General features: G+C 36.3%; 5 protein-coding genes across 9 annotated transcripts; 2 read left to right on the forward strand and 3 right to left on the reverse strand.

Moving 5' to 3' along the window:
- Positions 1-12: 12 nt before the first annotated feature.
- On the reverse strand, positions 13-4,448 carry LOC110757507 (exocyst complex component EXO84B-like). Its single transcript, XM_088245214.1, has 7 exons — positions 4,143-4,448; positions 3,918-4,015; positions 2,732-3,782; positions 2,022-2,516; positions 1,656-1,841; positions 1,402-1,526; positions 13-1,202 (listed from the first exon to the last, which is right to left on the reverse strand). Exons 1-7 carry the CDS (start codon positions 4,281-4,283, stop codon positions 281-283), a joined length of 3,018 nt encoding a protein of 1,005 aa, XP_088101340.1. The 5' UTR covers positions 4,284-4,448; the 3' UTR covers positions 13-280.
- Positions 4,449-4,580: 132 nt separating this feature from the next.
- Positions 4,581-10,468, forward strand: PSAT1 (phospholipid sterol acyl transferase 1). Of its 5 annotated transcripts, none has more exons than XR_002526807.2 (16): positions 4,582-4,893; positions 4,994-5,129; positions 5,236-5,380; positions 5,571-5,740; positions 5,839-5,915; positions 6,380-6,599; positions 6,684-6,858; positions 7,410-7,509; positions 8,117-8,211; positions 8,412-8,463; positions 8,601-8,672; positions 8,839-9,007; positions 9,244-9,348; positions 9,430-9,514; positions 9,636-9,850; positions 9,935-10,468. XR_002526807.2 is itself a non-coding variant. In XM_021959113.2 (16 exons), exons 1-15 carry the CDS (start codon positions 4,657-4,659, stop codon positions 9,715-9,717), a joined length of 1,920 nt encoding a protein of 639 aa, XP_021814805.1. In that variant the 5' UTR covers positions 4,582-4,656; the 3' UTR covers positions 9,718-9,725; positions 9,935-10,468. The 5 variants fall into 5 exon arrangements, 1 of the variants encoding a protein (XP_021814805.1); XM_021959113.2 differs by having other exon boundaries at positions 9,636-9,725; XR_002526808.2 differs by lacking the exons at positions 9,244-9,348; positions 9,935-10,468 and having other exon boundaries at positions 4,581-4,893; positions 9,399-9,514; positions 9,636-9,725.
- Positions 10,469-10,546: 78 nt separating this feature from the next.
- LOC110757489 (rho GDP-dissociation inhibitor 1-like) lies at positions 10,547-12,757 on the reverse strand. The gene is made up of 5 exons (XM_021959114.2): positions 12,391-12,757; positions 11,811-11,874; positions 11,478-11,699; positions 11,095-11,219; positions 10,547-10,846 (listed from the first exon to the last, which is right to left on the reverse strand). Exons 1-5 carry the CDS (start codon positions 12,610-12,612, stop codon positions 10,778-10,780), a joined length of 702 nt encoding a protein of 233 aa, XP_021814806.1. The 5' UTR covers positions 12,613-12,757; the 3' UTR covers positions 10,547-10,777.
- A 2,467-nt stretch (positions 12,758-15,224) lies between these two features.
- On the forward strand, positions 15,225-18,112 carry LOC110757491 (polygalacturonase-like). Its single transcript, XM_021959117.2, has 8 exons — positions 15,225-15,691; positions 16,082-16,210; positions 16,286-16,447; positions 16,545-16,571; positions 16,685-16,892; positions 17,053-17,134; positions 17,261-17,489; positions 17,588-18,112. Exons 1-8 carry the CDS (start codon positions 15,368-15,370, stop codon positions 17,804-17,806), a joined length of 1,380 nt encoding a protein of 459 aa, XP_021814809.2. The 5' UTR covers positions 15,225-15,367; the 3' UTR covers positions 17,807-18,112.
- Positions 18,113-18,114: 2 nt separating this feature from the next.
- NPGR2 (no pollen germination related 2) lies at positions 18,115-22,776 on the reverse strand. The gene is made up of 6 exons (XM_021959115.2): positions 22,521-22,776; positions 21,692-21,975; positions 20,819-21,071; positions 19,233-20,449; positions 18,908-19,061; positions 18,115-18,666 (listed from the first exon to the last, which is right to left on the reverse strand). Exons 2-6 carry the CDS (start codon positions 21,950-21,952, stop codon positions 18,338-18,340), a joined length of 2,214 nt encoding a protein of 737 aa, XP_021814807.1. The 5' UTR covers positions 21,953-21,975; positions 22,521-22,776; the 3' UTR covers positions 18,115-18,337.
- Positions 22,777-27,136: the final 4,360 nt, after the last annotated feature.

Genomic DNA, 27,136 nt, shown 5'->3' on the forward strand with positions numbered 1-27,136 from the left:
CATTAGTGAAATAATATCTCATTGGTACATTAGTTCTTATTTAATTTTCATATTTCCTCAGATTTTAAACTGAAGGAGCCATGATCATCATGTCACCTCTTTCATTTTGCTATTGCAGTCTAACAGAGTTTTCCTCAGAATTAAATTCAATCCCTGAAAAATCCACAGTTTCACCATCTCTATAGATTGTTCATAACAAACTTGGGACATCAGATGGACTGTCATTCCCTTCCTCAACAGAGACCATCTCCACGGCCTCACCGATGTTATTTACCGCCAACTATGTTGATGGTACATTAGTTTCTTCAATGATATGTGATATATCAACTGCCTTGTTGGACAAATTTTCAGAGCCAGTAGTTTGAGATTCTATGGAAGTGTCAGTCAAATCTATAGCACCTCTGTCACTGGAATTCCAATCCAATTCTAGGACACCACAAGACCCTCCTTGAGGACAAGATTCTGTAATCAATGATTCTGTTTCTTCATTAAAGGCAATTTCTGCATTGTCTACGGCTATCACATCCTCCTTCGATTGCGTATAATCATCTAAAGGACTTACAACATCATCCTCAAAAGAGTCAGTTGCATACTTTGATTCGCCATTGCACGGTTCAGCATTTAAGGCAAGTTCTGGATCATATGTGGCTACTGCATCCTCTAAAGAATTTCTAACATCTTCCCAAAAAGAGTCAGCTGCATTCTTAGGTTCTGCATTCAGTGAGGCTGATTCAGCATTATAGGCAACTTCTGGATCATATGTAGCTGCTGCATCCTCCTCTGGCTCCACATAATCTTCTAATGAGTTTCTAACATCTTCTTGAAAAGAGTCAGCTGAAATCTTCGATTGGTCCATGCATGGTCCTGTATCCGCTGATGCTGTTTTTGCATTGTAGGCAACTTTTGGATCATGTGTGACTACTGCATCCTCCTCTGGCTCCACATAATCTTCTAAAGAGCTTCTAACGTTTTCCTCTAAAGAGCCAGCTGAGGCAACTTCTGGCTCGTCTGTGGCTACTGCATCCTCCTCTGAAGAACTAGCATCATCCGGAAAAGAGTCAGCTGCATACTTGGATTGGTCCTCTGATTCTTGTTCACTGACAGGCTCTTGGTCCAGAGGCAACAGTGTTTTCTCACTCTCCAGCAGCTTTTGGATTGTTTCAGCAGCAAAGTCTATAGCCCATATATCATCATTGACATCTCTGCACAAAAGGATTCAAGAAACTGTAACGTCTAAGGGATCAATATAAAACTCAATCTTTTGAGCATGGCAGTAGACGCACATGCTAAATGTTGAACTTACAGCTAGCACAAGTGAAAAAAAGGACCACCTTAATGAAAAAGGATGGAGTCTGCGAGAGAGAGAGAGAGAGAGAGAGAGAGAGAGAGAGAGAGAGATACCTTCTTGGATCTAGTCCAGCTGAAAGTAAGGCTGATTTCATGAGATTTAGTAGAAACAAAGGGTTATTGGAGAAGTATCCTCCATACTTTGAGATTTCCACCAGAAATTGCACATCCAAAACAAACTGCTCCAGGAAACATAAACAAAATGATATATATTAAATGAACATGCATCGTAATAAAATGGATTACAAAGAGGCTGCTAGCACTTATCTAAGCAAAAGGCAAAAGAAAGAAAAAAATGAGCCACAGACCTGCTTGAAATTGAGAGGAAGCTCTACTGTCATATTCTCCCCGTCGATATCCCGGTTCTCTTTGTTATTTGAAACCCAAACAAAGACGGCCTCTATAAGCTCCCTCAATAGCTCCAATAACCAATCAACTTCAAAAATATTGTCTTCAGAAAGTTTTTCCAGTTTTCTCAGCTCTAAAAACAGTACCTGATGAGACATCAGAATCACAACATATAAGCAGCATAAAATCTAGTCCACAAACTACAGATTTTATCAACCAATAAGAGTCTATTTACTAATGCATGAGGAAAATTAAAAGAAAAACTGCTGAACGAGGCAGTGACATGAAAAACCATCTACAACTTCCATTTATGTTGGCAAAAATACCTGAAAGGCAAGGGAAGGCATCACTCCATGAAACATAGAAGACTCACCAGGCCCGTCAACACTACTTGCAGGAGTGAGTTTGTAGCTAGTTTTGACGGACATAATTTTCAATATAAATTGCTCACAGAAAAGAGCTCTGAGCCGACAAGAAGCCTCTTGAATGAACGAAATACAACTGTCAAGTTCCTTCACTTGAACCTCAACTGGATGGATTTTCATTAATTCAGAGTTGACATCACTAACACCTTTGAAGATGCTTCTAACCATGCTGGAGAAGAGTTGCTCTAGTGCTGACAGATTGGCTAAGATAGAAACCTGTTGTTGCACTGAATTGGCCAAATAGAGTCTCGAATTATTTGTTTCTGCAACAGCTGTTTCACAGTTGATGGCTCTTTCAAGGATGTCTATATACTTTTTGAAGAGGTTCATAAGTCCACTAACGATTGATCCTTCAATTTGAAGGGAAAATAATGGGTTGACATCTACAGTGATAGACTGGAAGGGAAAAAACAAGTTACAAGTAAGAATAGCATCACACCAGAAAGATTAATAGTTTATATATACACATATCAAATACTATCATGACGCTTTATACACATTTGGTCTCTCATTCAAGAGCTTTAGTCTCATAAACAAAAGCCCAATGCATGTCTATCACCCGGCAGCTTTGCTTTTGTCTAAAATCAATACAAAGACAAAATTATACATACCTGCAGCAGTGTTACAAACTTCCGGCCGCTGTTAGTGAGCAAGCAATATTCTGGTTGTTGCCCGACAACCATGGAAGAACAACCTTCATTCATAATTCCTGATACAAGATATCTACCCAAAACCCAAGCATCAGTCGCTGTAAAGATATCAATTACTTTCTTAAAGTGGTCTAGGTGTTTATGTAGAACCTCTTCCATGCAAGGGCGAATATGCTTGATCAAATATGGCCGCAGCACTAATCTCTGAGTTTCCAACAGAGAACAAAATGACATTGCAAACTGTACAGCTTCCACTGCTGTGGACAATCCACCACTTATTTCTGAGATGGTCTTAACATATTTATCAAAACAAGCACAAAACACTTTTGTTTCTTGACTGGCCCACTGGACAAGTTCCAATGCATATGGAGAAGTTTCCCCATATAACATCACAAAACTTCTCGCCGCTTGAGAAATCATAGAGAATACAAACTTTGAGAGTTCCCTGATATATAACCTATGTAAGAATGATTTTGAAGCCTGAAAATTATGTATCCCAGACGCAATGCGTGAATGGTAGTACTTGATCAACAATTGAGTTGCAAGGTGACTGTCACCTAGCCTGCAGAGCCCCACCAGTGCCTTTTGAAGCTCCGGGGCAGCTATTCTTCGATTTTCAGCCACCATTGTCAACTGTAGTGTAAGCATGGTCTTCCTCTCAGAAACTTCAGAGCTAAACAATCTCAACTCATCCACCGGACAATCCTCTTCAAACCGCAACCTTTGAAGATTCTCATCCTCCAATTCTATGATGGACAGTGCCTCATCTATCCTGTTCTCAGACAAGAGAGTGTCCAAGGTTTCTAAAACATCATTTGCATGAGCTTCTAACTTGCTGATGGGAAGCAGCTCCTCGCATCCAGATTCTTCGATAACCAAGTCTATAGTCTCCTTTGATAAAACCTTCAAATATATTCCATCTACAAGGTCACTCACTAGCCTCTTTTGGGCCACTACATGGTTTTTCAGTTGCATCAGCTCACTTTCCACATGCCCTACTTCTTCAAATATTCTACAAAAACAAAACGATCACCTCAATTCCCTAGGGTCAAGTAACTCAATTTACTTCAAATTTTATGAAAAAAATGTTGTATATAATCAAAGATAACATTTTTAATTATGCTTAAAAAAACATAGTATATAGTACCTAACAAAGGCCGAATAATTGGAAAATATGTGTTTGTGAAATTCTTCACTGGATGCAGCCTTTAGCTCGAGGAGCTCTGAACAAAGATGCTTAATTCCCTACATAATCAACAGCAAACAAAGAACTTAATAATACTCTGTCCCTTTCTTTTTCTCAGAGCTTTCTCGGAAACTAAACAGAAGGTAACTAATTAATCAACTGAAGAAATTAACGAAAAGAACTGACCTTTCCAGTCATGGATTGAAGATCAGACTCGTCGTCTCGGTCGCTGGACACGGAGGATAAGTCGGAGGCGGAATCGGACTGCGTGCAGTTCTCCATTTCGGGAAGGTCTCTGAATCGGAATCTGGAGGACGAAGACTCCATGGAAACTGGTCTTCCACTGCCCAAACGACAACGTAAGCTCCAATGGAGGATTTAAACGAAGTCATTTTGTTAGCTTCTGAAAACTCAAGCCTTTGGAGCTCTCTCCTTGTCGTTTCGTATTGGCGCGCTTTGGTTTCTTCGCTCCTCTCTCTCAGCAAACGGCTCTGTTGCAGTACCAGGTGATACGGCGACGTGTTGGTGATGCGGAGCTGGTTGGACGGCGTCGTTTAGGGAATAACGGTGTGAAACAGAAAGAAAGGGACTTTGGACCAATAGCCGAAAAGAGTCTTTCCTTTCTAACTCCCAACCAAAAAATGGTGTCATAAAAACGACAGTAGCTTTTGCATTTTCCTCTTCAAACCGCCAAACGGCAATGCGAGCTCCGTCGTACAACCACCACGTCACGGCGTTTCTCCTCCTCCTCCTTCTTCTACCGCTCTTCCATGGCCATGGCGTCGGAGGAGACTGGAGCGGCGACTATTCCAAGCTCTCGGGAATCATAATCCCTGGCTTGGCCTCCACGCAGCTTCGCGCTTGGTCGATCCTCGACTGCCCTTACTCTCCTCTCGATTTCAACCCTCTCGATTTGGTCTGGCTCGACACCACCAAAGTACGTCTCTTCTATTCTCTTCTCTTTACTTCGCTCTGCTTTTGATTTTCGCATAATATGAGTTTTGTCTGCGTTTCTAATGATCGTTTTTGCGTCGCAGCTTCTCTCTGCTGTGAACTGTTGGCTCAAATGCATGCTTCTGGACCCGTACAACCAAACAGATCACCCTGAGTGCAAGTCACGGCCCGATAGCGGTCTTTCGGCGATCACGGAACTCGATCCTGGCTACATTACTGGTAACTTTCCATGGTCTCTGAATTTCATGTGTCTCTTTTGAATTTGATTTTTCAGGTTTTGATTATTTTTCAAGTTTCTTGCTTTCTTTATAACCATTTCCAACAGGTCCTCTCTCTTCGGTATGGAAAGAATGGGTGAAATGGTGTATCGAATTCGGTATTGAGGCGAATGCTATCATTGCTGTGCCATATGACTGGAGGCTGTCACCGTCTATGCTTGAGGAGCGAGACCTTTACTTTCACAAGCTAAAGTTCGTATTTTTATCTAATTCTCATGGCTTATTTACTACCACATTTGCCTCACCAGTCAGCTTCCATTTGGCAAACTGAGAATTAATATTTCGTTGATAATGAACTAAACCAACAGTCAAATTGAGCATACATTCTGTACCAGAAGAGTTATTGTCACAATTATGTTCATATACTGATGTGTTAATACAGATTGACATTTGAAACGGCACTAAAACTTCGTGGAGGCCCCTCAGTAGTGTTTGCCCATTCACTGGGTAATCATGTCTTCCGCTACTTTCTGGAGTGGTTGAAGCTGGAAATTGCACCTAAACATTATATCCAATGGCTGGATGAACACATTCATGCCTATTTTGCCGTTGGTATGATTGGTTTGCATCAAAATCTGTTTATCTTGAATGTTTTGTCCCTTACAATAGTGCATGTTATTTATCTAGTTATTTTGTTGAGTTGAATCCAGGAGCTCCACTTCTTGGTGCAATCGAGACAGTCAAAGGAACACTTTCTGGATTAACATTTGGCCTTCCTATTTCCGAGGTGACCTCCTTTTTCTTATTCAATAACCCTCCTCAACGATAGTTCATTTCTTTTTCTTATTAACTTTTAACTGTTCAACATATGTTTTGTTCTTCTTTTTATGTATTTAACTATCTGTTCTTTATGGAAAAAGAGGGCAAAGTGATCTTTTTATCTTTTCAGTCATTATATCCAGATACACTTAGAAATTCGAATTGATATTGTCTTGATCATGCTCTGAAAACTCAAAGAATATAAATTGGTATGGTAATCAGTTAATATCATTGTTCATACCTAAATTACCTTGGTTACTTGGACTTTCTCTGTACTAACTGCGCTAGCAAATGTGGCTTTCACTAGCTTTTTTGAAATAGTGGAGATTCATGATAGTTTCTTTTAGATATGAATTCATGTTCTAACATGTGCATATGATAAATGTTTGACGTTTCTAACATGTGCATGTTATAAATGTTTGACATTATCAGGGGACAGCTCGGTTGATGGTCAATTCATTTGCATCTTCGTTATGGATGATGCCATTTTCGAAGTACTGTAGGGCAGAGAATACATACTGGAAACATTTCTGTGGGGGAAACATGGACAAGAGGGGTCATAACATGTATCACTGTGATGAGCGGGAATTTCAGTTAAACTTTTCTGGATGGCCAACAAATATTATCAATATTGAAATTCCTTCAATCCGTGGTAAATTCTTAACCCTCATGCAAATTTTGTGGTTAAAATGTTGTTATTATGCTCATATGTACTCTTTGTATCTTATATTGGCAGGATTTGGAGCCTATCCATCAGCTACTGAAATAGCTGAGGCTAACTTGTCTAGCATAGAATGTGGACTCCCTACCCAATTGTCTTTCTCTGCTCGCGAAATATCAGATGGGACCTTTTTCAAAGCAATAGAGGATTATGACCCGGACATCAAGAGGATTTTGCACCAATTAAAGACGTGGGTAGTTTGTTTATAATCATGAAGAATACCATTTTGTGTGTTTTTTTTTTTCCTGACATTGGATGCCTTTTTATTACAACTTCTGTTGTCCGTGCTGTTAGTTTTGAACTTAGTCTGATTACAGCTTCCAGACTTCATTTTCTTTGTGTCAGCAGTACAAATCAATGCTGCCTTCAATAGCCGTTTTACTTTCTTAAGTTAGTTGTGTTAGTGTTCCAATCACCCAGGTTAAATTACACCTTTTAATGCTAGTGGTAAAGGACATTTTCTCCTATGAAAATTTGTTGTTCTTTTTCCAGTGTATATATTGCTTTAGTTTTCTCTTTCAATTCTTTTACAGGGTGGACATCCAAGATTAAGCCATCTTGACTGTAGTTACCTAATTTTGTATGGATAAAGATTCTTTAATGGTAGTTGTTGTGTTATGCATGTTGCCCCTTAACTTTGTACTTCTATTTCGATAATTTGAATTTTTTTGCAAACATAGATGAAGTTGTGTCTGGTTTAGCTTTCCAACTAGATTGTGTTTGTGATGCTGTGTATTTCAGGTTATATCATGATGATCCAGTTTTAAATCCACTTACACCATGGGACAGGCCACCTCTGAAAAATATATTTTGTATCTATGGAACAGACTTGAAAACTGAGGTATATTTGCATTCTTGTAGTGGATAGAATATTTCTATGTGTCATTAGTATTACTGAAGCAATTTCACATTATTGGCGTTCTTGTTTTAATAACTATTGCTTGGTTTTTTTTGTTTTGGTTTCTGTATCACAGTGGTGAATTTGGAAATTTAATGTTTGTGTGCTTTATTTCTTAGTATTTTCCCGTACTTGAAAATTTCTAGTTTATTATTACTAAATGGTATTTGCTTATTAAATGCACTTGGTGCTAGAATTCATGGTTCACTTTGTTGTTGTCACTTGAAGTTTGTAAGTGATAACAATTTCGAAGGTGTAATATAAGTGAAACTACTCTTCAGAATCAGACATGATTCTTTTTGAAATACACTAATTTATTTTACTTCATATATCTGTCACAAGTTCAGTAACATTTATGTTATTTTTGGTTAATTTCTCTATGAATAACTTGTCAATCAGTTTTAGTGACAATAAGAACAGCTGCTAGATTATATTCATCCTAAGATATCTCTTTCTTATGACTAGGGATTTGTTGGTGCCTGTTCTACATTTAGCTGGTAACGGTGTTGTGGTGAATGATAGTTTTGGTATCTTGGCAATGGAAAAACAGGTTGGTTACTATTTTGCACCGAGTGGCAAGCCCTACCCTGATAATTGGATCATTACCGATGTGATTTATGAGATTGAAGGTTCCTTGTTCTCAAGGTAAGTTTTCTTCATATTTCCAGGCTACATCAGTAAACCCTGTGCATGCATGAGTGTGGGTTTATGTGGACGCGTGGAATGTATTATCAGATCTTATTTTGGCTTAATTGGTAAAAAATCACGAGGTGTTGATTTCGCGTAAGCTAAGAAGAGAGATGTTACTACTAACTGTAGTAGATAATTTCATAATATTCTTGCAGGTCAGGAAATCTTGTTGAAGGAAATCCAGGAGCTTCAAGCGGGGATGAGACTGTGAGTTCAAAATTATTACATGCCAGCATGGTTTCAAGAATAGAATATGTTTAGATTCTCCTGCTTCAGTATTATTACTTTTGTGGTCTAATTTTTGGAGTATCATACTCAGCATTTAGTAGACAAATCATTAACAGGTACCGTACCATTCTCTTTCTTGGTGCAAGAACTGGCTTGGACCAAAAGTCAACATAACTAGGGCTCCTCAGGTATTGGCTCTCAGTTTAGTATATAGCACGTGACCTCGTCTACAATGACTCATTTCAACACTCTTTACAAAATTGGAAGGATCATCATTAAGTTTGATGTGTTTCTTCACCAGTAAAGTGGCATTGTATATGAGTTTTGATTTTTCTTTTCTTCTTGAAATTGCAGTCAGAGCATGATGGTTCTGATGTACAAGTGGAATTGAATGTGGAACATCATCATGAAGAAGATATTTTGCCCAACATGACAAGGTTGCCAAGGGTCAAGTACATAACTTACTATGAAGATTCTGAAAGTATACCAGGAAAAAGGACAGCAGTCTGGGAGATAGATAAAGGTGTGGGTCTCAACCAGTGCTCACAAACGCATAACTTTTCTGCATGGAAATAACTTTAAAGTATGACTAGATAAATCACATTGACTATTACAATATAATTCTATGTAGCTAAACACGATGGTTTGTTTCACTTAGACTTCAATTTCTCATTTTTACAATTTTTTTTATATATATTAACAATTAATGATAGCAGATTCTAAATAAATAGATAATACGTTGACACTGTCTTAATGTAGCGAATCATAGGAACATTGTTAGATCCCCAGTTCTAATGAGAGAGTTGTGGCTTCAAATTTGGCATGATATCCATCCCGATGCAACATCAAAATTTGTTACTAAAGGTGAATGTTTCTTCTCTTCTTCTATCCCCTCCTCCACTTCCTCCTTTAAGCAGTGTCGCTGACATATAAAATCTGCAACAGCCAAGCGTGGACCTCTGAGGGATGAGGACTGTTATTGGGATTATGGAAAAGCTCGATGTGCATGGGCTGAATACTGTGAATACAGGTTTGTTCTTTTAAAACAACTGATAAATCTTAGCTGAAAGTTTTAAATTTTCCTTCACCCCTCCCCCCCTTATTTTTTTTCAAGGAAATAGAAACAGAAAAACCTTACCTTGATGATGCAGATACCTTTTCGGAGATGTTCATTTAGGACAGAGCTGTAGGTTGAAGAATTCTTCAGCAAATCTTCTTTCGCATTATTTGTAGATTAGGAGGTATTCCTTTCTTCTCCATCTCGTACTGAAAGCTTAATACTACTGCACTTGTTGGGCTTCACCTTACATAGCCTTGTGATTTTGTGGAAACAATGGGATCACACAAGAAAGTGATACTGAGACATGTAAGGTTTTCATTGATGAAACATTCCAATATCCATAGAAATGGTTTTTTAACTATAATCTATGCAATTTTGATGATATTTCAGGTCCCTTGCCAATATTTGAGATAGTTGGAGGCACAGACCATTAACATACAAGTGGTCTCACTTTTGTCTCCTGTAAAACTTTAGCAGTTAAGCAATTCCCTTTTGTATCAAGCAGAATCGGGACAGCATCTCGGATCTTCAGAATGCTTGATGATTTTATTGATGGTAGAAATCTAACTTGGTGCGTCAGCCTTGTCGTCACTCGATTTTGCCACTGGAAGACACGCTTCTAGCCCTGATTAGCCTTCCCAAACTCTGTCAAGCTGTAGCTTATTATTTTCTTGTAGCTTTTCGACGCACCACCAAAGTATTTCGCATATGCATTGTTAACATGGCCTGCTATCAGATTCTTGCCAATAAGTGTATTTTATTTACTTGAGAAGTATAGCTTGTAAAGGCTTTAGTGCCGCAAACGGATAAAGATGCATTCAACTACACGGTCTATATCTTCAAGATTCACTGAAATATGCCCTCGTAGATTTTGTATGTAAGTTGTTACTAATAATTTATCTTTTGTATCTTTAAATCTGCAAACTCTATCTGGAAGCCTTTTAAATTGATGTAATTCTGAGAAACCCTTGTGGAACTTTGCTGAGTTGACAAAAGCTCAAGTGAAGTAGAGGCACAAACACACCCAGGTTTACATGACACATGTGATTAGCATGTGATTGTACAAATCAAGGAAACAAGCAATGAGAATCCAAATCTACATTTGTATCATACCTACAAGGCAAGCTTAATTGTTCCTATAACAAAGATGTGTGGTTCATTGATAAAAGAAAATAGGGGGATCAAATGGAAGAAATGTATTTAAGAATGCAGGATCTTCCAGAAAAGAGTCAGCTAACTGCCCTTTTTTATCTCAAAGGTGTATTGTAGTTCCATGTGACTTCTCCGGTCATCATCTTCGAACTGTAAAATAGAAACCCATCAGAAAAATGGGAGTATATTCTGTATATACACAAGAACAAAATTTACAAGTTACTACCCATTATGTAATTACCACAGAGATGAAAACAATGCTAGAGGAAAGCCATTTTGCAAACATGAAGCAATGACTACAAATAGTCTCTTCGACCCCAAGCAATTACTACAGATGTTACCGTTGAAAAATTAAAATTGAGCTTGCTGCTTGCAAACATGTACTAACTTCCACGCACCTTAAGCTTTGCTGAATAAATGCCCCTTGCCAGCAACCCAGATGGAGTTGTCTCCTCTTCCAAGGTGTGCACGTATGGTTCTTTGTTAGGAGCAAACGTACCCAACATTCCTTTGCTCTGATCAACTGAAACATAAGGGAAGGGGAAAAATTGGTATAATTGTTAGACTACACAACCTAAACTTAGAACAAGATAGATTGAAAGGATCAATCTTTCTCTCTTGTTAGTCCAGTGGGTTGAACGAAAAAAGTAAACTGGTTGCGCAAAATCAGTATGTATTTCTGCTAACAGGTTAACAAGTTGTTAACATATTTCAAAAAGCTTTCAACCATCTGCACTGCATTTAAAACATCTAGAGAAGACAATCAAACAGTCTTATGTACCTTGGAGCCCTCCTTTCCATACTGTGTTGGAGTAGGTGAGGCCTGAAACAATGTTGTGCAGAACACTAAATGCTAGCTTAAGCTGATATCGAGATCCCTCTTTGAGTGTAAACAGGACACGGTCAATCTGATTTTCATCAACAGGCAAGGGAGTACTGATTTCCCCGAAATCATCGGAGATGATTCCGATGGAGTGGAATTTGACTTCAGGTTCCATTTGGCCTAATCAAATGGAAAGACTCTTAGCAAGAATAAGACAACGGATGGAAAAACCATCACAAACTAGGTGTCAAATAAAGACCCAAGCATAAAAGTGTGACGAAGAAGACAAACCATTTAAATCGTTTTCCAAGCAACCAAGCAGCTTCTCTTTCCACCTCCTTAAGCTTTCATCATCCTGTTAAGCACAGGTAGCTTCAAAATTAAATTGGTAGGCTCCAAACAGTTTGATTTCCAATTTCACACAAACTGACCAATCTAAATAGATGCAACTTCAATTTGGATGTCAGCAGGAATTAGATCAATATAATAAGATTGATCTGATTGTGATATCAAAACTAAAAGGTTGTATTTGAATTATTTCAGATGCATAACACATTAGCATCACCCAACTGAACATAACTGAGATTAAAATCTCAAATGTTCGGGCAATGGCAGGGGCCACACCACACATTCAGACAGCTAATAAAATGAGACCAGAAAAAAGGCTTTTTCTTTCTTTTCCTGCATTTTCTGAGCTGCCAAAGACACCATCTTTTGGGTTCAAGAAAAAGCCTAAATAACCCATTACATATATTCAAATATTCAATCAAACAAAACTAACATTAACTAAGAAAAAGTAAAATAGACTCAAATCTACATAGATGAAAAGACTGAAATAGAATTGTGGGGGTGAGAGAAGAACAAAGAGAACCTTGTCTTTATCAATCTGTTCCTTAAGAGAAACCAAAGGCCCAGGTACAAAACCAGAAGCAATCCCATTGCTCTTATCATCATCATCTTCTTCTTCTTCTTCTTCTCCAACTCCACAAACCTCACTTAGCTTTTCTCTCATTTCCTTTTGCTTTTCTTCTCTTCCCTGATCACTCACAACACCACCAGCTGAAGACCCTCCTGATGATGACCCTGCCTCCATCTCTCTCTCTCTCTCTCTCTCTCTCTCTCTCTCACACACACACAACAAACAGTAAAAAAGGCACACACAGAGAGTCAAACAAGCCCTTTGAAATTTGTTGGGACAGGAACTTAAAGAACAAAAAGTTGTGTTTCAAAGAGGGCCAAAAAAATACGTATAAAGTAACGTATAATCTCTCTGTTTTATACACTTACGCTGTTTGTTTGTCTGTGGACTTTTGTCGTCTTCTAGAGCTCTTTATACCTATCTCTGCTGTGTGTGACTCTGTCGGCTATACTGTCTGTCCCCTGTTCACTGGACCGTTTACGAAGCAGCTCACTGTATTTAAATACATCCTCAACTGCAAAAGGACCAATTTGCAATTTTCCAATACTTTTCCAATAAGACAAAACCACCGTGGGGTCAATTCGTGAATAAAATTGAATAATACATGATGTCTTTTTATTTTCTTTTTACCCTATTAAATTTCAAACTCACATAAATATGTAAGTTAGATCGGTTGATCAAGGCAATATACCGGTTACTTTGTACTTAAGTTGAATCTTTTTATGGGGTTCTACTCTAATAAAAAAATAACCTTAACTTGCAGACAAATGATATCAAATTCGAACTCTTATAATACATTAATAGTGTATATGTGAGAAATCTCCTCCAAATATAATTTAAACTATTGCCAGTTTTCAAAAAAAAAGTTTGATCCACCTCCATTTATAAACTGGATCTTTTTGTCAAAAGAAAAAGAAAATTTTCAAATCCTCATCAGACCCGAAAAGAAGAAAAAGATTTCATCCCATTTTTGGCCCAACTCCGACTCAAGGGTTCTAAGCCCATTTTTGTATTATTGTTTTGCCCTAAACCTCCCCAACCCATGTATGGGAAGGGCCCAAAATAAACCTTTTCCGGGTCGGGCTATGAGAGTGGGTTCCATATAAAAGCAAAGTCAAGTTAGTTATATACAAAAGCCAAATTTCGACACGTGGTCGACTCACGTTAAAGGAATTGTTAACCTAATTCTCACAAATTTTGCTTCATAAATCAAAGTTTGAACACATAATGAACATTTATCTTCTTTGGCTACAATTCTGGAACAACATAACAGTTGAAGTGTTCATTAACGATAAGCCAAATCTTAATATGGCCTAACTTTTGAAGAATGTACGCTAAAAAACGATTCACAAAATGCATAATTATAATCCGCGGCACGCAATCTCTTTTTTATTTAGTTGCCAAATACATACGTACCTGATAGTTACAATAACACTTACGATGGTTAAATACCTATTCAAATATCCTCTTCTGCTTCATTCATACCTATGATGTGTGGCCAAGAAGAGTAAATTCAATTCAAAGATAACCATTTTAGTACGCTTCTAAAAGTATATTTACTAGTGCTTGTTAATTTGTAACCTAACACAGGACACGTGGCAATCGTACGTGGGATGCCAAAATGTACAAACCAAATAAAACCCTGGTTGGAAATCTTTTGCATTTTGATCACAATACTAATCATGACATGTGGCGGAATTAAAAAGAGTCACAAAATTCTGTGAAGAGTAAGACCAAACTTTTTTTTTTCTTCTTTTATACAAGCCCTATTAAGAAAGAGGGAATCGAACTTAAGACCTTAGATGCAGATTAAATATGTACCACTTAGAACCACAAACTCTGAAGCTCAAAGCAGAAAGAAGAAATGCCAAGAATATGTGGCAAATATTTCTTCTATTCCAAATTAATCCAAACCCATCCCTCAACATTCCAAGAAGCCAGTAAACATCTGACGACAACTCAAAGGCTCTTTCGTGAGGCTAGCAATGCTAAAGCCACACGCTTTTTAGGTGCAGAGGAGAACACGTAGATGCAAAAGTGCTCTGCTAAACTTGTGGATAAACACCTTAAAAAGAGGGCAGAAATCCCTAACACATACAGTGAACCAAGTTTTGTTGAGGTCACGAACAAACATATAGTATAATATTATTGGTAATTTAATCCTCAGCTGCATGATATAAATGTGGATGTTCATCTTTTATTTAATGTTTCAAATGGATGTGTGATACGTGACCCATTAGCCAATCAAGCTCTAGAATCCTCAATCTATCACATATTTTTGCATGATGAAGCATGCATGTGTTTGCATGGTTTTACATGCATGAGTAAATGTCTTGTAACTGGGAAGGAAAAGTTAGGGTTAAGTTGTGTATCTTAAACCACAAATCCCAAACTTTAAACCTTAAAATTGTGATTTTTGTTGTTGTCTATTTAATTACTTATCTAATATAAATTTAAAAGAGAGTAATTAGCTAGTACCGAGTACCAATTTACAGTATATTATATATTGTTGACATTTGTTCAAACATTATCCGTAGACCAAATATCGACACTAATTTGGCACTGGTACCAAACATATTATTATTTTTCACCTTATGTAATGGAGCAAAAGTCATAGTCCGCCCAAAGAGATCATTTCGTCTCAATCTCTCAATGTCCAAGACCCCATACCTCTCAACCCATAGCCAATACTCTCTCTCTCTCTCTCTCTCTCTCTCTCTCTCTCTCGTTGTCTATAAATACCTAAACCTCCTTATGACATTCAAATCATCACTTTGAACATCAATATTCATTCATAGCCTACAAACCTACATTCTGACATCCCATCACATAGCATTTGCTAAAAAAACCAGCCTTTTGTATTGTTTTGTCCCTCTTTTACACACGATAAAAAACACACACACACACACAAAAGAGGAAGCATCAAACAATGGCTCTGCAAAAACATTTGGTCTTGTTCTATGTTGTTGTCTCTTTCTGTGCTGCTTCATGTTACAGTAGTGGTTTCCAAGAGTTCAACTCACTTCATAGTTTTGTTGACCATGAAAAAGAGTCTGGCTATAATTCTAGAGCTCATCCTTCATACATGAACACCATTGAAGGTGTCGAGTTCATGGAATTCATAAAGCCAAGAGCTCAGCTCTTCAGTTCGAGGAAGCTCGAAAGAGCGGCCGGTAGCAAGTCATCAAGCTCGGTCAAAACGATTAGTGTTGCTAATTTTGGAGCTAAAGGAAATGGTGCCGATGACACACAGGTATAAATATAATAGATGATGGGCTTATAGGCTTGTTAATATTAGAATATTCATATAGTAATTAATGCCACACACACACACATATATATATATATATATATATATATATATATATATATATATATATGACCACATTAACTAATAACAACCTTGGTGGTCACAATTTCTGTTTGGTTTTGCGAATGATGGGCCAATAATGTTCGTATAAATTATTGTAGAAGTTGACAGTTTCATATCGAAACCATTAAGATAATATTTTTTCTTTACATGAGTTCGTGAGTAAATGTGATTAGTAAACGTGGTATAAATAATTATGCGCTTATTTTAATAGAATTTGTGTTGAAAGTAATGTTTAATTTGTTTCTTCATGTACATGTTGGGTTCGTTCAGGCATTTGAGAAGGCGTGGAAGGCAGCTTGTTCTTCCAATGGAGCCATAGTTCTTGTGGTGCCACAAAAGACCTATCTTGTTAGGCCGATCGAATTCTCAGGCCCCTGCAAATCTCATCTTACAATGCAGGTAATTGAGATTAATGTGTTTAATTAATTTTGGATGTTTTCATAAGCATAATGTTGCTTGTTTGGAAAATTTCAGATATATGGAACCATAGAAGCATCAGATGATCGGTCAGTCTACAAAGATGTTACGCATTGGCTTATCTTTGACAACGTCCAAAGCTTGTTAGTTGAAGGTCCTGGAACCATCAACGGCAATGGAAATATATGGTGGAAAAACTCATGCAAAAGAAAGCCTCAGGTACTAATTAAACCCTAAATTAATTTGCTCTATTCAACTATGAAAACTTGTAAAATTAACTTACGTACTAATTAGAATCTCTTCAATTGATTCACAGCCTCCCTGCAACGAACAGGCCCCCACTGTACGTATACAATCCTCTAATCAAAAAATTTATGTGCTTTTTTTAAAATTATAATTAGTGCCATTAATGAAGTTTAAAGTTAAAAATTGTTCATGTCCATGCCTTGGGTGCAGGCGGTGACCTTCAACAAGTGCAATAACTTGCTGGTGAAGAATCTGAAGATCCAAGACGCACAGCAAATGCATGTTAGATTTCAAAATTGTATAAATGTTGAAGCTTCCCATCTTACAGTAACTGCACCAGAAGATAGTCCTAATACTGATGGAATTCATATCACAAATACCCAGAACATTACCATCTCGAGCTCTGTTATAGGAACAGGTACATTTGTATAAAGAAATATATATACAGTTATTCTCTCATCCGGACGTCCGCTCATAATATTGTCCGAGAATTTATATATATATATATATATATTCACACATACACACATATACGATCATCAATTCAAACTAATTAAACCATGTTGTTTGAATTGAAGGTGATGATTGCATCTCTATTGTAAGTGGGTCCAAAAGAGTGCGAGCTACAGACATAACTTGTGGACCAGGCCATGGAATCAGGTTAATTTCCTACTCTAAACTCCAACTTCTTCAAGACCCAAAATTGAAATTTTCATTTTAAATATTATCAACATAATGTTAATGGTTTTTATTTTTTATTATTTTGATTCCATGGGATGTGATCAGTATTGGTAGCTTGGGAGAAGACAATGCAAATGACCATGTTTCAGGAGTATTTGTGAATGGGGCTAAGATTTCTGGAACCTCAAATGGAGTCAGGATCAAGACATGGCAGGGAGGTTCAGGCAGAGCGAGCAATATTGTTTTCCAGAATGTGGAAATGAATGATGTGACTAACCCTATCATCATAGACCAAAATTATTGTGACCACAAAAACAAGGATTGTACACAACAGGTAATTAATTTCATTAATTGGTATATAATCCCTTCATTAATTTGTCCTACATTGGAAACTTAATCAACCCTCCTTGTTTGATTTGTAATATATTGCAGAGGTCGGCAGTTCAAGTGAAAAATGTGTTGTACCAGAACATAAGAGGGACAAGTGCTTCAACTGATGCCATAACATTTAATTGCAGCCAAAGTGTTCCATGTCAAGGCATTGTGCTTCAAAACATTCAACTGCAAAATGGAAGAGCCAAATGCAACAATGTTAAACCTGCGTACAAAGGCGCTGTCTCTCCGCGATGTTCTCGAGGATTAGTAAATTAAAAAAGGGATTATGAAATTAGGTTTGGATTGTAAATCATGTATTAATTCTTGTACCCAATAGCACATAAATAATTGTTTCTATGTTGTAATTATATGATCATATAGTTATTGTGAATAAGCATACATAAAGAAAAGATACCAACTTTGATACAAGTTACTTTTATACAACCCAAGTGTTTCTTTTTTTCACTTGTACTTTTGTTTGTTGGCATCAAAGTATTAGCAACCCACTCGGTATCCGTATAGATAGCCTTACATTACAACCAAGGTTTCTCCGCAGGCACCATAGCCTTGTATAACAAAATATATATATGAAAAAGTGGTATTAAAAGAATAAAGAAAGTTACAACAACATAGTTTAAGACTACATTGGAGAACAAAGATCTCCATACGAGCAAAGGCATTGTATAAAATAGTTACTATATTGGGGTGATGCAGTCATCACTGGGTAGCGGGATTCGATATATCTGTACTTTTATCCCGACCGTATGACGCAGCCTGAGAATGGTAACTCAACCAAAGTATGTGTGGCTATCTGAAGGGTTCAACAGGAGCAGACTCTTCAAGAAAGACTGCAGCCTCAAAGCATTCCGCAGCCTCTAATGAAGAAGATGGGGTACCCTGGGAGTCGTAGAGTAGGCCAAGGTTATACCATGCAGAATGGTTCGTTCTATCAAGACTTAATGCATTCATCAGAAAGCTTCGGACAACAGTGTACGAGTGGTGTGAGCGATCACCAAGCCGTCTGAGGACAACAGCTGTAGAGATTAAGCTCGGTACATGGGAAGGGTCAATATCCAAAGCTTCTAAAAAAGCTCTTATAGCTTCTTTATAGAGGCCCTTAGTTTCATAAAGCACACCTGCAAAATCGATAAAGGTCCACATCTTTAGCACTACACACTATGCCAGGAGAAGTTTCCACAAACACAAATGTAGAGGGATAAATATATTTCGTTCTCAATTATTAATGCTTTGAATATTTAATCGGTGAGTGATCTAATTGTTGGTACACAGGGAACCAGAGCAGTTCATGAAAGAACTGATTGAAAGATATAAGAAAAAACACACGCACACACAAACCAAGTGAGTGTCTGAATTTACCTGTGGCATGACATCTATTAGCAGAGTAAGCATTTATGACTTTAGCTTTGGAAAGACAAATCTCAGCATCACTCCATTGTGAAAGATTTATGTAGACATATGCCAGATCATGCCATATTTCCAATTCCAACCTTCCAGAAAAATTTCCGTTACTCTGTCATTTAATAAAACAACAGAAGATTACTTGCAGTGGAACAATTCAAGTATCAAAGGTATATGAAAGAAACATCCATTCACAACTTTCATGAGGAAACAGAAAAGGAAAAAAGAAAACCTGTTTTTCAAATAGTTCTTAATAAATGGGAAAAGTAATCAAATAATGCACCTTTAGAAGCTTCTTCCCATAACCATAGCTTTTACTCTGAACTTGAAGAAAAGCGAGAAGTTGAGTGTATGTTGCAATGGCATTTTTAAACTGACCCTGCGCAATTTGAAGTTTTGCTTTGGTTCTCAGTAATTCACCTTGTTCCCATTTCCCTGACTGATCCAAAGCAGCCTCTATGATTGTTTCAGCATCCACAAACCGTTTCTGAGCTGACAGTATTCTGCTCAACAATAACCAACTTTTAATATTAGACCCACCTTCCAGCTTTAACATTTGCTTTGCACAATCAAGTGCAGCATCCAACTTTCTCTGCTCAGCATATTCTAGACTGAGATGGTAATGAATAATAGGGTCACTCATTGTTGTCATTCTCCCAGCAGTTTCCAGGGCCTGAAGTGCCTCAGCCTGTCTTTTCACTCTCTCATATTCAGCAACCGCTGATTTAGAATGCGCTGAAAGTGATATGCCCAATAAACAAGCAGCGGTACTTTTCAAATGATCACATGTACTATCCAAACTTTCAACAGCTCTAAGGGCAAAACCTACCCCTTCTTCTGCATGACTGGGGTTTTCCCCACATATCTTCGATGCCAATAACAAAGCTGGAAAGCACATTGGATCCTCGCTTTTACTCAACAATTTCCTCAGTAGATTTAAAGCAACTGAATCCTCATCTGCTCCGTAGTAGCAGAGAGCTAGTTTGTAGAATATTTCTTTCCGATCCATAAACCCAGGTAGCAATTCTTCAACTTGATTAGCTAAAGCCCTGGTATCCCCGGATACAGATAGAGCAAACGAAAGATGATCCAAGATTGATGGATCCCACTGAATTTTTTTAAGACAAAATTTTCTAAGTAGTATCATTAGCAGAAGAATAGCCTCTTCTAAACTGTTTCTGGGTACAAATGAACTGTCCATTTGGGAGCGGAGGTTTGGGGGGCTTGCTTCAGCTCCACTATAAAGAAGAAAAACAGCAAACTCCTTCTGAATCTTTGCGGTAGTTTCTACCTCAAGGTTCCAATGATGGAGTAAAGCCCATCGGTAGGACATGATAGCTTCATGCGGACAATCAGCAAGTTTCCATAATTCTGGGAGCAACTCAACACTCTTACTTACAATCTCCTGCAATTTACAGTCAGCACCAAAGTTTTGAGGCAAGCCATCTGGTAATGAAGATTCAACAACGTCCAGAATAACCTTGCAAGATTGAGCACCTTCTGCAAGAATGATTGAAGATATACATAAGCCACATGATGATGCTCTGATTATCAGGTAAAGCTCACAAATTCCTTCTTTTCTTTACCCATCCCAAGTAAAATACTCAATATTATGGTGAAGAAGCTAACAGGGCATTAATTTAAATTGAAATGGTTTGATGGTGGCATCATTACAAAATGTCTTAAAAGCCTATTATATTCTTACAAAATTAATGTGTACTAATTTTTTATCAGTAAAAGTAAACTGACCAAAAACTAAACCGCCTCACTAAAATAAATGAGTGCAGGTTAAAATTATGTACAGTCTCACATAATCCAAGATTCTACAAGCAAGAATCAAAAACATGTAAACCCGCATATTAACAGTACCTTTAAACCTCCCAAGATCCTGCAATGATTTTGCTTTGAGAAGTATTGCTTCCAGAAGTAAAGTTACAGCATTTATAGACATTGGCGGGGTAGAAAAACTTTGAGAACGCCTCCTACGCCGCTCACCTCCTCTGGCAAGGGTAAATTTTATTTTCGGAGTCAATGCAGCAATATCTATTCCTTCAAATACATGTAAAGCAGCTTCTATGTTTCCTTTCTGATATTCGTATCTTCCTAATAACGCTCTTGCTTCCTGAAAATTCAAATGTTAAGCTTTAAAATACACAAACAACTTCCAGGGTCACCAATACAAAGACTGCATTGTTTCAGACAGGCTCCTAAGGCAAAGAACTCTGCTTTTCATTGTAAGAGTTTGACTGACATGCTTTGGCATGCAAAACCACTATTGGCTGCATTTAATTATCCTCGATAGCCTCCTCCTGGCATACCTAGTTTTCTCCCTAAAAGGTCAACGGACAGCCTTTAGTATGCGAAGGGCCTAAAAGTAGGACTATTTTATGAACTGAACAATGCAGAGTGACACATTGACCTAGAAAGGCTTGTCAAAAGTTGCAATAACTTCACCACTCTGTTCATGATGCAGATGAAGGATTTGTAAGGGTCTATGGGGAAATCCTGATTATTATGACCAAATACTCATATATTTAAGGATCATAGGATGAAAAGGCAACGGAAACTGGGTTTGACAACAATCAGTTTAATGTCTATTTATCAAAATCCTTTAGAACTTCATCAGTTTTATTAGATTACCTCCTGGGAGTTTAAAAAAATATATATAAAAAAATTGAAATTGAAATTGAAAAGAATAAAACAGGTGGTTCAACAGATAAGCAACTTTTAAAGCAAACAAACCTCATAGTTCAAGCAACCACTCTCACGCAGAGATGACTCAGCTTCTTCTATATTGCCAGTGTGTGGTTTCTTTGTAATCTCAACAGCTCGAGATGAAGACTCACTGGTTGTACGATCCTTGGTTGCAAGGGATTCATTTTCTGAAGGAACCATTTCATCTGCTGCTCTTAATTGCTCTCCAGAGCAGAGGCACTTCATTACCTTTCCAAAGTTCCGCGTAGATTTACCCCTCCTCCCCTTTTCGGTTCTACTCCTCCTCATAATGCTTCACAGTGGTCCAAAATCTTCAACCACCAACAGTAATTCAGAAACTTTGTGAGTGAAATTGGAACATGCTCATTACAACAGTTAAGTGATAACTATTAGACCATGATCAAATTAAGATAAAGATCAATCAGGCAATCGCTCAAACTTTTGCATTAAAAAAGAAGTAATTATGAGAACCCAACAACTAACTAATCCTACAAATGATTGAACAACAAATACGGGAACCATAATTTTAATACTGGAAAAGAGAATACAAATGAAAATTAACATGAAGAAAATTTCTTCAACAATAAAGATATAAATTTACCAAAATTCAAGGCCAAGACCCTAACTTTATCACTCACAGAAAACAATAACTATCAAACCCAAAAACCCATCAGTCACACTTGAGAAATTCCAACAGCATCATCAAATTTCACCCCCACCCACATATGACCCTCAAATGGCATCAATTAGAAAGACAAACCAAAAATTCATGACAAATCACTAGATTCCAAACCCTAGAAACTGACAGAAGAACCTTAAATTGTATAAATAACCAATGAAAAAGAAAAGCAATCACCTTTTGTTTGTGCAAAGCAGAAAAGCAGAGACTAAGAGCTCACATGACATGAACAGCAATGCATTACTCATCACTTCAATTTTATTTCCAACAAAACCCTCCTTTGATGGGTTCTTTTGAATCTTCCTTTTCTTCTCTTTTCCTTGTTTGCTTCTTCAGTAGGTGATTTGGGTGAGAAGAGGGCATGGAATTTTGAATTGAAGCGTAAGCTTGAAGATTTTCTAGGGGTTAAGAAATTGAGGAACTCAGAATAAATAAAATAAAAAGTTGGGGTTTTCGGGAATTGGGAAATTCCTTTTTGGGTCCCGCCGCGTGTAGCATCTCATTTACTTTCACCACCGTGGCTGGGGCTGATTGTTCGCCACGTGGAATGCGTTTTAAGACGCTTCGTTGGCGTTAAACGGTATTTAACTAAACTGTACCAAAGTCAACAGTTATTTCTCCTTTTCTTTACTACGCTGAGGTTTTTTTTTTTAAATTAAAAATTTATTTTAGAATTAAAAAAGATAATGAGTAATTGTGTTCCATAAAAATAGGAATTTGTTTTTTCGGCCTGCAAAGTTAGTGGCAAATTTTATGTAGTATATGTTATATTATTAATACTAGCCTCTTCGCAAGCACTTCCGCGCCTGCAAGAGGCTTTTTTAAAAAAAAATTAAAATTTATTTTAGAATTAAAAAAGATAATTGGCAGTTGTGTTCCATAAAAATAGGCCAGTATCTGATTTTTCTTTTAATTTCAATTTTTTTTAATATGAAAAAGTGTGAATTTACCATATTATTCTCATTTAATTAATAATTTCAATTCTTAATGTTTTCATTAACTAAAGGCATTTTCTGGTATTTTGAATGTTTTATCATTCTCTGCCTTTTGCTTTATATATATAGATATTCCCATTAATTTGAGCCGTTTGATAACTATTTTAATTTTAGTTTTTAGTTTTCATTTTTTATTTTTTATTTTTTGGTGTTAAGAGTATAGAGAAAAATAAGAGTGAGAATGAGATTGAGAGAGAATATGAGAGGGAAGAATGAAAGGAATTAGTAACAAAAGTGAAAATAATTTGAAATAAATTTTAGTTTTTATTTTTTATTTTCACTTTTGTTACTCTTCCCTCTTATCTAGTGGCGATTCTTGGGGTCGTGCAAGGTGAGCACATGCACAGGCCCCCACTTCCAAGAGGGCCCCAAAAATATTATATTACTGCATGAAATATTATTATTTTATTGAGGCTAGGTTTTTCTTTTAAATAAAAAAATATCAGATTGGGTTTAGTTTAATATACTAATATAATATTAATAATTTATATAAAGCAAAAGGCAGAGAATGGTGAAACATTCAAAATACTAGAAAATGCTATTGGTTAATGCAAACATTAAGAATTGAAATTATTAATTAAATGAGGATAATATGGTAAATTCATACTTTTTCATATTTAAAAAAATTAAAATTAAAAGAAAAATCATATACTGGCCTATTTTTATGGAACACAACTGCCAATTATCTTTTTTAATTCTAAAATATATTTTTTTTTTTTAAAAAAAAAAAACCTCTTGCAGGCGCGGAAGTGCTTGCGAAGAGGCTAGTATTAATAATATAACATATACTACATAAAATTTGCCACTAACTTTGCAGGCCGAAAAAACAAATTACATACTAGTCACATTAACAAAACAAAAAACAAAAAGTTTGAATACATAATATATTAATCTAATATATCATAGCCCAACCCTTATATAGCATTCAAGTTTATTTTTCTTTTCACCCAACTGTCATAAGCCATGTAGCCTTTTTTTGACAGTTTCATGAATCAAGCTCAATTCTCTCTCTCAAATTCTTAGAGTTTTCTCTCCCTTTTTCTAAATCATAATTGAAGAAATTTCCCTATTCAACGAGTTCATCATCATAAGGTCAAGACAAATTGAGGTAAAACTTTGATAGTATAGTTATTGATCCAAGAAAATTCATTAATTATTTGTCGGAGAATTTTTATTTTAATATGACTGTGTTTTGGTGAGTTTTGGTTGCAAATTTGCTATCAATATATACGGTCCAATTCTAATATTTTTGTTCGTTGACCAAAAAAAAAAATTCTAATATTTTTGTTGAAGGCTTTGTTTTAAGAGACCCCATTACTCATTTTGCGAGGCCCCTAAAATCTCAAAGATGCCCTTGCTCCCATCCTCTCCTCTCATCTTCCCTCTCAATTACATCTCCACTATCATTCTTACCTTCATTCTCCTTCTTTTTCCTCTATATTACTCTAGCATAAAAAATGAAAATAAAAACTAAAATTGAAATAGTTATCAAAATGGCACTTATATTTCTAGTTTACAAAAAATTAAAATATATATATTCATTTTCTAAATAAATAAAGACAAAAAATCACTCTTCATCTCTATAGTTTGTTGGATTTTTACTTTTGCATGTGGTTTTAATTCTAGTAATTTGACTCTTGTAATTTAATATACGTCGCAATTTAAAGACATGTTCAATTTTTCGATGGAATAAGCACGTGTCCCTTACGTGGAAGGGTATTTTGGACGAATTTTTTTATGGAATTTTATAGAAGTTTGTATGTGTTTTAAATTGTGATATAATTAAACTTTATGCCAAAGTTAAAATTACATAGACCAAAGAGAACTAAACAAACTACATGAGTCAAAGTGACTTTTTCCCATAACAAAACATAAAGACTAAATCAACCTCATTTATGCGACAATAAATTATACACTTGTCATTTTATGGGGTATTAAAAAGTGGGCGAAAATATTATTTTTTATTTTTCCAAAGTTATGAATAGGGAGAGGGTTTTCTCACACGCATTATTAAGATGTCATGAAGTTCGAACTTGAGACTATTGATTTGCAAATCCATACCCCTAATCGAATTTATACTCAAATGATTAAATAAGAGTACGAAATATACAACGGGGAACAAATCCTGCTCACCAAATATCTTTTCATAATGCTATGAACAATCACGGATCAGAAACTAATCAAACACGAAGATGTGGTTGCTGAGCTTTGCTTGATTTATTGACATCAAACCGTCTTCTGATGTATCTAGTTATGGTTTTCAAGTGCAGATAGATTTTATACATCCTCACCTCAGTTTCTAGTGGTGTTGACTTGTTCCTCCACCTTAGCTTTTGTTTTGGCATACAACGGATAGATTTCTTCCACATATTTGTTTTATTTTATCTTGACTTTTCAAGTTCACCGGCCACAAATAATAACGTGGCTTCAAAAAAACAATGCGGAAATTTTAAAAGAAGGAAAATAAGAAGGAATAAGACAATTTAATTGAATTAAAAACGAGCTTTTGATCAATTGTTGTTAGCAAGTTAAATAAATTCACTTGAAAATCATATATATCCAATAGCAAGTTAAATAAAGTGGTACTTCTTTTCGTAAAATTAGAACATATCAAAAGTTTGAATTACCATATCTATTAACGAAATAAAAGTTCATTTATATTTATAATGTCTTATAAAATCTAAAGATTGTCCGTTCTTGTTCTTGATGTATATTTTGTGAAAAATTTCGTAACGCTAAGATTAATTAGCATGTCTTTGTATGTTTGTAAATGTCGGAGCAAAAATTACTCCCCAAGAAATCAATCCACTAGCATCCTAAACTTGAGGAAGTTGCTGCAATCAAGATACATATTTTTCTATTTTCTATCAATGACTACACATGAATGAAATCATAAAATTAGTGGGACTTAATGGCTAAGGCCTACCAGGATAAAAATGTCATATGTCCAAGAATATATCAAAGGCTACCATATTTCATGCCACATGACAAGCCCATATGATCACCAACTATCATGCCCATGATGGATTGGTTATGGCTCATGGAAAAAGCCATGAAACATAGAATTTGGAGCCCAAGATTCAATTGCTCATAAAAAAAACAAAAAAAAAGCCAATTAACGCAGCATCCCAATAGAAAAAAAGGGATGTACAATATTATTTCTAAATTCTCCTGCAATTTCTTGAATTCCTACTGACTTAGCATCATAATGTTTTTTTGCAAGTACCCCTCCTCCCTTATTGGTTGCAAGTGAAGGATAATGTCTTATTTTTCAACATTGATTACAAGATTACTTGTTAGATGATCCAAAATTTTACACTCCAACGATAAAGTTGTTTTACATGCCACAAAGAATCGTCATAAAGCAACATGGATTACTTACAAAATAATTTCATTGTCAAGTTTCTCAAGTATTGAACAATAGGAATACAACACGAATATATTCTTAAACACAAGGTTAATTTGACTTTTGAGTAGTTTGATTGAATGTGAGGTTAATTTGACCTAAGTGTTAAGTCGACCTTCGTTTTTCGCAATTTAGAATTGATTGATTCTACAATATTACCACTGATATTATATTAACTTATTATGTTAAGGATTTTCGGGGTTCATGTTATATGCCATTAAAATTGAAAAGATTTACATCCTTTTACCACAACTATGATTAGTTGTTCCAAATGATTGATGGTAGGAGGTATTAGTTAAACGTGTTACATAAGTCTATGACAAAAAGGTCGGGGAAAGAAAAAAACTATAATTTGAAAACCATACATACAATACCAAGTCAGGAAACTTAAA

Source organism: Prunus avium, chromosome 8 (assembly GCF_965620075.1).
Source record: "Prunus avium chromosome 8, drPruAviu1.hap1.1, whole genome shotgun sequence".
Lineage (NCBI taxonomy): Eukaryota > Viridiplantae > Streptophyta > Magnoliopsida > Rosales > Rosaceae > Prunus > Prunus avium.

Excerpts from the sequence above, each read along its gene's own strand:
- LOC110757507 (XM_088245214.1), bottom strand. The coding sequence starts at position 4,283 with ATGGAGTCTTCGTCCTCCAGATTCCGATTCAGAGACCTTCCCGAAATG. Across the intron at positions 2,517-2,731 it reads AGTTTGTAACACTGCTGCAG|TCTATCACTGTAGATGTCAA; the intron begins GTATGTATAATT and ends TTTCCCTTCCAG. Across the intron at positions 1,842-2,021 it reads TGCCTTCCCTTGCCTTTCAG|GTACTGTTTTTAGAGCTGAG; the intron begins GTATTTTTGCCA and ends ATGTCTCATCAG.
- PSAT1 (XM_021959113.2), top strand. The coding sequence starts at position 4,657 with ATGCGAGCTCCGTCGTACAACCACCACGTCACGGCGTTTCTCCTCCTC. Across the intron at positions 4,894-4,993 it reads TCTGGCTCGACACCACCAAA|CTTCTCTCTGCTGTGAACTG; the intron begins GTACGTCTCTTC and ends TTTGCGTCGCAG. Across the intron at positions 5,130-5,235 it reads CGATCCTGGCTACATTACTG|GTCCTCTCTCTTCGGTATGG; the intron begins GTAACTTTCCAT and ends CATTTCCAACAG.
- LOC110757489 (XM_021959114.2), bottom strand. The coding sequence starts at position 12,612 with ATGGAGGCAGGGTCATCATCAGGAGGGTCTTCAGCTGGTGGTGTTGTG. Across the intron at positions 11,875-12,390 it reads AACAGATTGATAAAGACAAG|GATGATGAAAGCTTAAGGAG; the intron begins GTTCTCTTTGTT and ends TGTGCTTAACAG. Across the intron at positions 10,847-11,094 it reads TTTATTCAGCAAAGCTTAAG|TTCGAAGATGATGACCGGAG; the intron begins GTGCGTGGAAGT and ends TCTATTTTACAG.
- LOC110757491 (XM_021959117.2), top strand. The coding sequence starts at position 15,368 with ATGGCTCTGCAAAAACATTTGGTCTTGTTCTATGTTGTTGTCTCTTTC. Across the intron at positions 16,211-16,285 it reads AATCTCATCTTACAATGCAG|ATATATGGAACCATAGAAGC; the intron begins GTAATTGAGATT and ends GGAAAATTTCAG. Across the intron at positions 16,448-16,544 it reads CATGCAAAAGAAAGCCTCAG|CCTCCCTGCAACGAACAGGC; the intron begins GTACTAATTAAA and ends ATTGATTCACAG.
- NPGR2 (XM_021959115.2), bottom strand. The coding sequence starts at position 21,952 with ATGAGGAGGAGTAGAACCGAAAAGGGGAGGAGGGGTAAATCTACGCGG. Across the intron at positions 21,072-21,691 it reads GTGGTTGCTTGAACTATGAG|GAAGCAAGAGCGTTATTAGG; the intron begins GTTTGTTTGCTT and ends TTGAATTTTCAG. Across the intron at positions 19,062-19,232 it reads ATGGGAAGAAGCTTCTAAAG|AGTAACGGAAATTTTTCTGG; the intron begins GTGCATTATTTG and ends ATTAAATGACAG.